General features: G+C 41.3%; 1 protein-coding gene across 4 annotated transcripts in view; it reads right to left on the bottom strand.

Annotated features, from left to right (window-relative positions):
• The window catches only part of HHAT (hedgehog acyltransferase), a 316,462-nt gene that overhangs the window by 218,317 nt on the left and 85,336 nt on the right, over positions 1 to 12,809 (bottom strand). For all 4 annotated transcript variants that reach the window (XM_042446145.1, XM_042446144.1, XM_042446146.1 and 1 more), the window contains exon 8: positions 8,124 to 8,274. In XM_042446145.1, the coding sequence (XP_042302079.1) occupies positions 8,124 to 8,274 (151 nt within the window). The remainder of the gene's footprint in view (positions 1 to 8,123; positions 8,275 to 12,809) is intronic.

The raw sequence follows: 12,809 nt of genomic DNA, 5'->3' as shown, positions 1-12,809 counted from the left end.
CCCATCCCCTTTCTGGATGGGAATTTTTCCCCCTCTGGAAAAAAAAAGATCAACACCAACCAGTTGTAGTAGTGGTTGGAAACATCGCTTTTTTGGATTCCAACTCCCAAAAAACCCTTTTGGGGATTCCAGGTGCAAGAATGCAAGAATGTAGCTTTTCCAAGTCCTGACTTGTAAATATCAGTTTCCACTTCTGTGTCCATTCTTGGTTAAATCAGCCTCCTAGCCATTCCGTAGAAGAAGCACATCAAAATCCTCCTGGCTATGGACTGGGCAATTCCTCACTGAGAGCTGCCCAACCTCCAAATGAATACAGCTGGTTGTCACAGAGATTTCCCTTGTCTTCACACGGATAGGAAAGAGGTAAAATTGGCCAAAATTGGCTTCTGGAAGACCCAGAGGTCTCCTTCATTTGAAAGCTGCTGTGGTGAGTTAGGAGCCTAATATTTTTTAATGAGCTAAAGGTTTGTATATTGAACTCTAAAAATATCTGAATTATTTCTGAGCCTCTCTTTATTCAGTTCTTTAATAAATGCACTGAGTTGGAAATTGATTAGTTCTCTATGCATCTAAAAGTTGGCTTTACCCAGTCAGAAGATTGTGGGTTGCTAAAGGATGCTTCCAAAAACAATTTATTTCTAAATATGTGCACAAGCCGAAGATCTTAGATACCTAAGACAAAACAGATATTTTTAAAAATGTCTTACTTATAGGGATGGAATGAATATTATGAGAAATGCACATGTGTTTCTGGAGAGGTTTACACAATGATTTTTGTACACAAAAATATAATTTTCATGCAAAAGTCCCACATACATTTCTATGCAGAATGATGTTCCAAAACACTTGAGGATCAGGGATATCATTAGGTGGGTGCAGGAATTGCAGACTGCACTGAGTGACACCCAAGAAGTGCCTTCTACTCCACTGAACATTATCATATTTTATCATATTACTTCATGAAAATTCCAGACTACAATAGATTTAGTTTAATCATTTTGGCTTCTAGTGAGAGTCCAGGGTTGATTTGCTCTAAAAACCATCCATTTGTATTTATAGCAGTTCATGATATCCATTGAACTTTCCTTCAGCACCACATTTCAAATGAAATGATCTACTTCATTATCCAACTTTCACATCCAAAAGTGCAGCCTTCCAGCACTCCTCACTATTATGCCCAGCACTCCTCACTATTATGCTGGCTAATGCTAATGAGAGTTGCAATCTGACATCTAGAGGGCTTCATCTTGCCAAACGATGCCGTGAGCATCATACTTCATCAAATTCCAGAGATTCAACCTGGGATCTTCTGCATGCACTCTATGTATTTATCACTGGGCCACAATCCTAGTCTAGAAGGCCCTTCGTTTTGACAGAAGAGATGCAAAAACAACTATCTATGACTGTAATCCTAGGTAATCGTTACCTGGGAGTAAGCTTCACTGATCTCAGCAGGACTTAGTCAATAATTCTTCAAATGGCCTGCTGCATTTATGATAGCTATACCTATATTCTCAGTGCAAAGATTTTGTTTCTACCTTACACCATTGATGGCAATACCTCTAGGAAGGCAATAAACAAAAAAAATACTTCTCAACCCTCTTGGGTAGCCATGATTCATTATTTTAACTGTAAAGGTGTGAAGGAGTCATAACTCAAGGGGAACAGAGGGCAAACTCCATGGGATTTTTTTAGATAATTGAAATTGACTCATAATTCACCAGTAGCCATGGGAAATTCTCCTCCTTGTCTAGCCTTCGTAGTATAGTTGGTCATGAACTGATCTTTAACACAAAAATTCCATCTGTACAAAGTTCATGTGTAATTATTTCTTGACAGGCATTGTTTGCCACAAAGCAAAGGAGTTAAAAAACAATAAAACCAGCTTTGGGGGTTTTTTCCTCTAAGGAAATAAAAATAAGGAAGTACAGTATAGATGTGAGTTAGACAGTAAGTAACAGAGATTTCAGACTGTAGCTACAAGCCACATAATTAGTTCTCTACACTCTACATGCCTTATGCCATCCCAAAAGCATTATACTTTTGGGATGACAACCTTTTCCTACCACAAATTGTTCCCAAAACTCAGGACAGAGTCAGATGATTTTGCACTGATTGTTTTTCTCCCACCCACAAACTACAAGCAATTTGGTTGAAACAGCAACAATAATCCTCTTTCTCAAAAAAAAAAATCACCTTCTTCACCCAAAAAATTACCAAAATTAACAAAATTCTCCCCACACCCCTCACATATTTTGGTACTTATGAGCTGGATGGAAAATTCGAAGGCTTTCATGGCCGGCATCCATAGGTTTTTTTGTTGTTTTTTTGGGGGCTATGTGGCCATGTCTAGCAGAGTTTCTTCTCTGATGTTTCGCCAGCATCTGTGGCTGGCAATCATGCCAGCCACAGATGCTGGCGAAACATCAGGAAGAAACTCTGCTAGAACATGGCCACATAGCCCAAAAAACCCACAAAAAACTATGTATGGAAAATTGTTTCTTGTCATGTTCCTTCAAGTTGCTCCCCATTTATGATGATCATAAGGTGAACATATTACAGGATATTCTTGGTCAGATTTATCCAGGGGGGTATGCAATTGCCATTCCCTAAGTGTGATTTGCCCAAATCATGCAGTGGGTTTCCATGGCTCAGTAGGGATTTGAACCCTAGTTTCCCAGATTCCTGATCAAGTGTTCAAGCTACTGCACCAAGCTGGCTCCAGGAAAATCTGAAGAAGGCCCTTGATTTTCACCTCTAATAAACAGGTTTTCCAGGGGCATTGTACTATTCCAACCTTCTTGGCCAAATGAAGTGATAGACCCAAAGACAACATGACAGGAAGCAAAACATCTCCCTAAGCACTCTTAATTCTCTTTAACATTGTGTCTTCCTCTAGCTCAATGTCCTTTCTGTATACACAGAGTGCATGTCAACCCTTCTCTGGATTATTGCAACGCAAAGACTTGCAATTTCTTTGCAATTAAATACTTCTCAGGACATTTCATTCTCCATACCTTTTCCCTCTTAGATTTTTTTTTTCATGATATGTGAGCCAAGCTGGTTATAAATCATCTGTACTTGTGCTGCTTTTCAATTTATAACATCTGAGAGATGTGAGCAGTGCAAAGATTAATAACGGGTACTGGAGAAACACAAACTGATAATTTATAGGTAGTGGGAGGGCAAGTTCAAATGTTACCTTTCCCACAGGAGCACCAAGAAAATAATTCGATTTGGTGCTCCACGCAGAAATGGTAATACTGCACAATTTCTAAAGGTAGTCATCCTTCCAACCAAGTGAATCATCCACAAATGAGCAGGTCCTTGTTGGAAGACCAAAATGGGATAATGTTTTAATGGGCATCAGTTGCAAAATTCAACCAGTCCAAGGGCTAAGCTGATCTAGTGATAGGGCAATCATAGCAAACATTGGCAAAATTGCTCTTCAGTTGGAATAATTAAACAAATGCAACTGAGAGTCTGGAAGAGAATTTCATTTAAATGGGTCCATTGTTAAGCCACTCTAATGATTCCATCTCTTCCATAATTCATCGCTTCTCTCTTTTTTTGAAACAACAGGCAACAAAAACAAAAGTACTTTGGTAAACATTTTCATACTTTATGACTTTTTCTTATAATATCTCATCAAAAACAATGGAGGTAGCACCACACTGTGCAGACATGTTACTACTTAATGCTATGAATCACAGCACAGTGGAATGTACTTCTTTATTATGAGAATGGTAACAAGATTCTCCAAGTCTCAAATTAGTCTCTTGTAGCAAATCCAACCCCAACCAGACTCAGGAGAAAGCCTCCTCCATGGCTGTGCCCAGACTGCAGAACTCCCTTCCAGAGGGGATCAAGTCGGCCCCTTTCCTGCTCTCTTTTCACTATCAGATGAACGCATTTTTATTTGGGCAGACTTTTGATCTGTGGATTTTATTTATGTTGTTTGCATACCAGACACACCCTGCGCTGTATATGGGGCTTCAAAAGTTACCTGCCTCTCACAAGCCTCCATGAGCTAAGCAATTTTCCTGTTCTCTTCCTTTTCTTTTAATAGAAAAGGACCTAAAATGCCTCAGGGAAAAATATGGGAGAAGTGCCCCTATGTCCCCTAGAGGGCACTGGGGGCAATTTTGTCAACTTTGGGGATACTGGAGCCTAGAAAAATAGCCCTGGGCACCACAGGCAGCCCATGGGCTTTGCCCTGCCCATGCCTACTTTAAAGCATTTAATGACTTTAGTGGTTTTGGACCATGTTACTGTAATTGCCTTCTTTAATGAGCAGCACTTAAGGGGCTACTCTCTAGTCCACCAAATGAGAGCTGCAAATTTGGCAAATGGAAAGGATAGGGCCTCCTCCTCCTCCTTCTTGTCCCACATATTTGGAATGTTTTCCAAATCAACTGGAATGATGAGTATTTTAATCATATAGACAAGCCATCTGCTTCCCCAAAGTCAGTTGACACATTACTCATGAGCAAGCTAGTGCATGGCAGTTCAGGTGTGACTGATTCCACCAAGGAAGAAAAGGGGGTGAAAGCCCAATGCCAGATCTTCTTGATCACATTGAAAAGGCTGATGTTCATTTAAAAAAAAATCTTAAACAGACCTTCTTTACCATTTATCTTTAAATTGTACTTTGAGAAGAGACCCTTTTTATTTTAAGCCTGTAATGTGGGTTTTTCCCTCAAGTCAATTCCTTCAAATCTATGTGCCCATTAGGCTTCTAGATTTAATTTATTTCATTTCTAAATGCTTCATTTGTGAGTCCTGAAAGAACTGCAAGTTTCTGGCAGTGCTTTTTTAATGATTAGTTCATCAAACGGAATGACTGATGTTCTCAACCATGGTCACATTCCAGAACTCCTTACAGGCAGCAGGAAGCTCCAGGTATACAGCTGAACATAAAAATTCCATAGATTTGAAAACATCCATAATTTGGTAAGGGAAGAAGGGATTCATTTCTAACTTAGATATCAAAGTCAGAACTATCCAAACAGGTGATCAAAACTACCAAAGTTGGCATCAAATTACATCTATCTGATAGGAATATATGTGATTCCTGGTCTAGCAAGAAGAACTGCATTTGGAATCCAGGGGGCTTTTAAACCTTCTGTTACTGTAGATCTCGGACCAGAAACCCAGATCTTTTGGGGGTGGGGGATTTCATACAAGGTTGACAAGAGAAGGCATGAACAAGCAGAATCCAGGTACTACAGTATTTGGTCCTCATTCATAAACTGTTCAAAGATATAGGCCAAAAACAGACACGGCCCTGAAGGAGCAGCTCTGCATCACCCCTGTATCGGGGCCGTGGCTCCAATCAGATGTTTTTCCAGCCCCAAAGGAAGTGACAAAATGCTGTTCCTTTATGGGACAGAAAAAGCCACCCTTGACACTGCTGCTGTGGCTCTTCCACATTTCTTTGACGCAACATGCGTAAACGCTGTGCTGTAGAAATGCCATGATGCCCCCCCGCCATGTGGGCAAGCAGGTGGGCAGGCACCATGACACCACTTTGGGGGCGGAATTGAGGTGGGTGGCATGTGGTCACCATGCCCCCTTCCCACCCTGAAGCCGCTGTTTCTTGCCGGTCTATACAGCCCCACAGTCATGTTAGTCTGTAGAATCAGAATGTACAGAGATCTTGTAGCACCTTTGAGACTAACTGAAAGAAAGAAGCTGGCAGCATGAGCTTTCATAGACTACAATCTACTTCTTCAGATGCTCTACTAAAGGCATCTGAGGAAGTAGACTATAGTCTACGAAAAACTATGGAAAAAATAGGTTTTTTGGACTACAGTTCCCTGAATCTCCTATGGTTAGTGAGCAATGCTATAGGGTTTGTTCAAGCTCTTAGGAAGTCTCTCTGAATTCCTATCTGTATTCTTATTGGTGTTCATATCAATTAGAATCTACAAAGGTTACTTTTGGGGAGACTACCGTTCCCAGACCTCCCCAGGCAATGATCATGCTGTTGGCGGAATGTGGGAACTCTAGATGAAAAAAAACCCCAATACCTTCTGAAAGCTCTGCTTCTTCCCTTACCATAATGTTGGTGCTTTCAAATCTGTGGGGATCCATATTTCAGGAGTATACCTGGAGCGTCTTGCTGCCTGTAAGAATTTCTGGAATGTGACCTTGCTTTTAGTATAGTATTTACCATTTGAATTAAAAAAAAACTTTCTATGAACAGAGAAAAAGGGGGGGGGGGACAGAATGAGCATAGGCCACAAAAGAATATGGAATCCATGGCAATTAAAAAATTGTAGGTTCAAAATGCTGCAGCCACCTGTGGGAGGGAATCCCAGAATCTGGAAGCAACTACTGGGAAAACTCTCTCGCATGTCCTCATCGGATGGTGATAGGACTGAGATAAAGCACTCCCCTGAGGATCCTAAAACTCTGGCTCATATTGGGACATAAGGACTATCAGATCATCTGGACCCAAGCCATATAGGTCTTTATTGGTCATAAAGCACTTTGAACTGTGCCCAACAACAACGTTTATTGATTAGCCCGTAGGCCGTCTCAAAATAACACAAAAAAGTGTAGAACACACTATAAAATTCTACAGAAATTTAATAGAAATTACAAAGGACCTAATAATACAATAAAATATATAAAATATGAGTAAAACACCATATAAATGCCACAGTACAATATAAGTACAATACCCAAAAGTAAAACAGAGTTATAAAACTGATTATAAAAATCTATGTGAAAGGTTCAAAATACAGAAATGAATAAGTTAAAATGAAAGTGTTACAGAACTGTGCTCAGAAATGAACTGGTAGCCAGTGTAGCTAATTCGACAGGATAGTTATATATTTCCTGTAATCTGCCCATCAGTGATCTGGCTGCTGCAATATCTAAGTGGTTTCTAAAGGCAGGCCCACATGAAGTGTGTTACAGTAAGCCAAATGGGATGTAATCAAGGTATGGACCACCATGGCCAGTTCTGACATCACCAGGAACATGTGCCACCAGTACACTAGGTGTAACAAACACACTCCTGGCCACTGCCAACACTTTGGCTTCCAGGATGATGGCTGACTCCTAGAACATTCAAATGTTGCTTCTTCTTATGTCCATACAATGTTTTATTAGAGATTAGAAAACATACTTTTAGATTAAAACTCCCAGAATCCCCCAGACAACTTGACCAGTGGCCATACCAGCTGTGGGATTTGGGGAGTTGTAGTCCAAAAAAAGCAATTTCTCCAGGATCTGAGGTTTATAGGTTACTTTATAAGCACCATGAAAAGCAGCATTTTGTACTAGCTGATGCTAAGGAACAACATTTAATAGCAATCTCATATAATTCATATTACAAGGATTTGTATGCCATGGCATAAATGAGGTAGCAAGGTCCATGCCATCCAGGAGTTGTGGACTTGACAAATTATACGTAAGTAACAAGAAGCACTGCTTGGCACAGCTGACTAAAGCCAGGTAGTGGAGAATGGATTGCAATCCAATATTAAAAGACTACAACTTCTGCATACACAGGTAAACCCACCTTCCCTAGACACCAAAGTCTGCCAAAGAGCATTAAGTCCTGTGCACAATAGCAGAGAAGTAAAAAATTCAGATATTTGAGAGATCTCCACAGTTACTTTTTCGTGAATGGAGTCTATTACCTTTCCTTTGGCATTGTGAAGGTGATCATTCCTCAACACTTTCCCTGTAGGGTTATCTAATCAAATATTACCTATCCTTCCCTGTATGAATTTTCCACACAAAAGTGTCATTTTCAAGGGGACAATAATGGGAAAAAAAACCCTCATATTTCATACAGTTGGAGAGAAAATCATTATCAGATCAGTGCAGATAAACAGTTTGGATCCCATTCTAATCATTCAGATGATGAACATCCCAAAGGCAGACATCTCTTCACCTCTGTGGCAGGAGAAAGTAATTATCAAATGGAAGGATATTTTAAAAAGTCTTCAAAAACAAGCAGTGAGAAATGATAATGCCATGTAACGTTTATCAATTTGTAGGTGTTCTTGTAGGCGATGAGGTGACACAGGACACCCAAGTTCAATGCAACACAAGGATAAAAAAAGAAATCTGGGGTGAACTTCAGCAATAGAGATCAGGCTCACCTCCACATTCCACAGAAACTGTACATGGTGCTCACGCAGCGAGGTAAAGCAGGAGGTGTGAGTCCATCCATTTGAATGACAAGTGCAGGGACACCGAAAAGAACAAGATACTTCACGTAAAAAAATAGGACTTGTGCCAATGCGAGGCCACCTGAAAAATAATGCAAGAGAAAAAGCTTCATTGCAGTATATGTTTTAATATTTATTTGTTTTTCTCCTGAATAAGAGCACGATCATCATCATCTTTATTTATACCCTTGCTTTCCCCAAAACTGGGACGTATGTCGCTTATAGATATAATACTACTCCCTCTTAAATGTACTTTCTTTAAAAACTTTCAATTTGAGAAGCCTGTTGGGCTAAAAATGTCTTTACCTGCTGACACCACAGCAGGATGTAGTTTGTAGAACAGGAAAGCAGCCCATAGTATTTACATTTATATTTAAGATAACTAGAAGTAATTATTTTGGTTGCTTTTGTGAAGCTGGAAATTTAAAAAGCTGTGAATATAACAAACTGCTGGGAGAGGGGCCTAGAATTAGAAATGAATTAATTACTTTTTTAAAAAGTATTTTTTCTAAGATTGCTGCTACACTGCAGAATTAATGCAGTTTGACATTGCTTTAACTATCATGGTTCCATCCTATGGAATCTTTGAATTTGTAGTTTGTTGTGGCACCAGAGCTCTTTGATAGAGAAGGCTAAATATCCATGAAAGTGCAAATCTAAAAGTTCCACAGCACTGAACTATGGCTGTTAAAGCAGTGTTAAAGTGCATTAATTCTGTGGTGTAGATACAGCCTAAGTTACTGCTAAACCTCTCTGTGCTACTGCTATCAAGAAGGCACTATCTTGCACTACCACTGTTTGTGTACTTCTGTTTGTGGCAAAATACAGAGAAGGATCTTCTCATAACCATACTGCCATCAGCTTAGCATAAAATGTGAAGTGTATGATGAAACAGATTAAATATGCCTTTGAAATCTCCTATATAAAACCATAATAAGCACCACTATTTAACAATCCCTTTGGTTCATTCATTCTAGGTTATGCAGCACCATGTGTATAAGAAAACACGAGAAATGTTGCACTTCCAGAATCTCAGCTGGGACCTCCAGATTAGATTGGTATAATAAGCAAATATTGATTTTCAGCTCAGTGCAAATCAAGACCAATTGATCAGATAAATATTAACCCCCAAAGGACTATAAATCTTCATGTGCCCTAAATATAAAATCAATACAGGGCATGTTCTGTGTTATTACAGGCATAGCTTTACTTGTCCATCCAAAATTTTCTTGGCATATATATGTGGGGGGATTGTCTTTTTTGGAGGTCATGTAATTGCCTTTCATTTAATAGAAACATTGCATCTTTTCAGGGTACAAGCTTTACTTGTAGTGTTATGATAGCCTTTTTCAATGTATTCTTTTACCTCAAGAGACCATTCGCACCACAGAGGTTTAGCATTATATTCCATTTTAACTAGCATAGCAACACCCTATGATATGGGGTTTAGGGAAGGGCATTTTGAATTTTCCAGACAGAGAGCTCTGTTCCACAGGAGTTAACTATGGCATTTGTAACATAATACCTAAAGGCTACAGATCATGTCTGATCTTGGAAGCTAAGCAGAGTCATCTCTGGTAAGTACTTTGATGGAAACTGCCAATGAATACCAGGTGCTATAGGCTATGTTTCAGAGGAAGGAACTGGCAAAATGACCCCAAGTATTCCCTGCCTAAGAAAACCCTATGAAAAATTCATGGGGTTGCCATAAATCAACAGGTGACTTGAATGCACTTATACACACATAGTGCTATAATTGTTCAGTATAAATAGGCCCCAGAATGGGCAATGTGTGTCCCATAGACTGCATGTGCCTCCATGACACCAATGTGGTTCCCCATGTCTAGGGTTGCCATAAGTGAGGACCTCCATACCGGGACAAATGTAGGACAAAATTTTCAAATGTAGGACACTTTTTTGTGTCCTACATTTGAAAAGGAGCCTCGCTGAGGGGAGGCTTTCCTTCCCCACCTGGGCCCCGTTCTCGCCGTCGGAGCCCAAGCGGGGAAGGAATCCTCCCCTCATGGAGGCTTCCCTTCCCCACCTGGGCCCCGTTCTCGCCGCGGCGGGGGATCCCAAGCGGAGAAGGGAATCCTCCCCTCAGCCCGGGGGTGGGGGAAATCCCGGGGGTGGGGGCAAACCAGGGCGGGACTGTGCGGACCTGCCCCAAACTGGGAAAATCCCACCCCCAGGCGGGATATGGCAAACCTACCCATGTCCACTAGACCCCCCCACACCTTTTGACCGTATCCAAAAATGACAAAAGTGTGCCCTTCAGAGGCCTTGGGAGTACCTGATTTACTGGAGGGGAGTAAAGACAATTACTCCCCTCCAGCCTGTTTCAAGCCAGTACAGCATTTAGGCCAATACAGCATATAGTTACTTCCTTTTTCAAAAAAGCCCTTTTTAAAGGAAAGTTGGGCAGGATACAGACCGCCCCTTTGGGGCAGCCTGCACCCGCTCCTTTCCCCGACGGATCGGGGCCTCAGCAGCCACAGCAGCAGCCCCAGAGGCCCTGATCTGCTGCTTTTCCAGGCCTCGGGGAAGCAGCAAAACGCTGCTTCCCCGTGGCCTGGAAAGGGGTGTCCTGGGGCTTCATGCCCCAAGGACACCCCGACAGTGGCGGGGGAAAGGGAGAAAGGGGCCACTTGGCCCTTTATCTCTGTATTGCTGGTGCGGCCATTTAAAGGCCACGCAAGCGATATACGCGGGAGAAGGAGCTCCAAAACGGAGCTCCTTCTGGTGCCTCTGAAAGGGCGCCACAAGCGCCCTTCAGCAGCGCCAAGATGTAGTGGCTGCACTGCGCCGTTTGGACACGCCGCGGCCATTACATCAAAATGGTGGTGCTCGTGTGTACAGGGTGCCGCCATTTTGACGCCCCCCATCACATGCTAGCACGGCCAACTTCTAGCATGTGACGGGGCAGCACAAAGGCCTGTTTAAATTGGGCCTTAATTCCTTTTCTTGTTTTCTTGGGTGCGGTAAAGGTTTCCCAAGGCCTGAGGGAGGGCAAAAATGGACATCAGAGATTTTCAGCCCTATCATACATAAAACGAGTAAAGGCAGGGCAAAATGTGTTCTATTTCTGGTAGAGCACAGGAGTGTGTCTTGGGCATTTAGGTCCTGATGTAATACCCACATGTTTTTGAAATGATTGCAGAATATAGCTCTAGAAAGTTGAGCAAGACTGTATGCCCTACTATGGCATCAACTGACCTACACAAAAAAATTGATGCAAATATTCTGGTGCAACAGATGAAACTGCAACAGGGGAAGGGAACTGCTTTTTGGTTGTCCTAGCTAATACAAAAGTTCTAATCATGTGCTCACCCACCAATACTTCCTAAGAAAAAGTGGGTCAAGTGAAGGCTAGTGATCATTTCCTTAAGGTGCACCTATTACCGATGTAAACCCACCCACCCCCAGTCTGCCCCAAAATAAAGACCAAAGAGAACTGATAGCCACTCTCCAAAATTGGAGAGTTTCGAATAACTGTCTTCCCATCAGTTGTTTTTAGTTCCCGAACAGGAAAGGACAATGAAGGAAGGGATTGTAGGTTTGACCCTGTATGACTAAAGGTTGCATCCACAATGCAGAAATAATCCAGTTGGACACCACTTTAACTGTCAGGGCTCAGTGCTATGGGATCCTGGGATTTGTAATTTGTTGTGGCACCAGAACTGTCTGACAGAGAAGACTAAATGCCTCACAAAACTACAGTTTCCAAAATTTCATAGCATTGAGCCATGACAGTTAAAGTAGTGACAAACTGGATTATTTCTGTAGTGCAGATGCACTCTAAGACTCTTCGGGTGCATTTGTCATTCAGCTGCCAAACAATCCCCAACCTGACTACCAATGCTTAAGCTGCAATGGGGAGAGGGCAGGGATCTCCATATAACTATCTGAATGATCCCCATCCACTTCTGCATCTTCAAAATAGGGAGGAAAGCATATTCACATTTAAGGGACCTAATCTGAGACCTCAGAGAACTACTCTCCTGATGCCAAAAATTGATAAATAAACTGAGACGGAAGTTTGAAGTGGTGTCTTTTTTTTCTTTCTCTCTCTCTCAATTTCTCTTGAGACAATTCCATCTGATTCATTTGCCAAAAGTTACTTATTGGCAAAAGCTGGGCTAATGAAATACAATACTCCAACTATCTTCTATTACTCATAAGACATCCCAAAAAAAAAAAAAAAAAAACCCACACACACAACACAATTGTAGTATAGAAAGGGTTAATCTGGGATTGAGACAGAAGGTGAATAATACCTCAGAAAATGCTCTGAATGTCAATGCACATTTATATATATCTCACACTTACAATAAAACCACAATCAACACAGTTTACAAGGAAATCAGAACTCACCTAATTAATATCTCTAGGTTATTTAAGATTTCTTATTAGATTATCATAAAACTAATTTAAACAATCTATAATAACATAGATCAGGGGTCAGCAACCCCCGGCCCGCGGGCCGGATGCGGCCCATGGAGACGGCAGGACCGGCCCCAGCCGGTGGTGGTGGTGATGATAGTGATGATGATGATGATGATGATGATGATGATGATGATGATGATGATGATGATGATATGAGTCAGCTTGAGAGGC

This window comes from Sceloporus undulatus, chromosome 1 (genome assembly GCF_019175285.1).
Source record: "Sceloporus undulatus isolate JIND9_A2432 ecotype Alabama chromosome 1, SceUnd_v1.1, whole genome shotgun sequence".
Taxonomy (NCBI): Eukaryota; Metazoa; Chordata; class Lepidosauria; order Squamata; family Phrynosomatidae; genus Sceloporus; species Sceloporus undulatus.
This window is presented reverse-complemented; position numbering and strand designations above follow the sequence as displayed.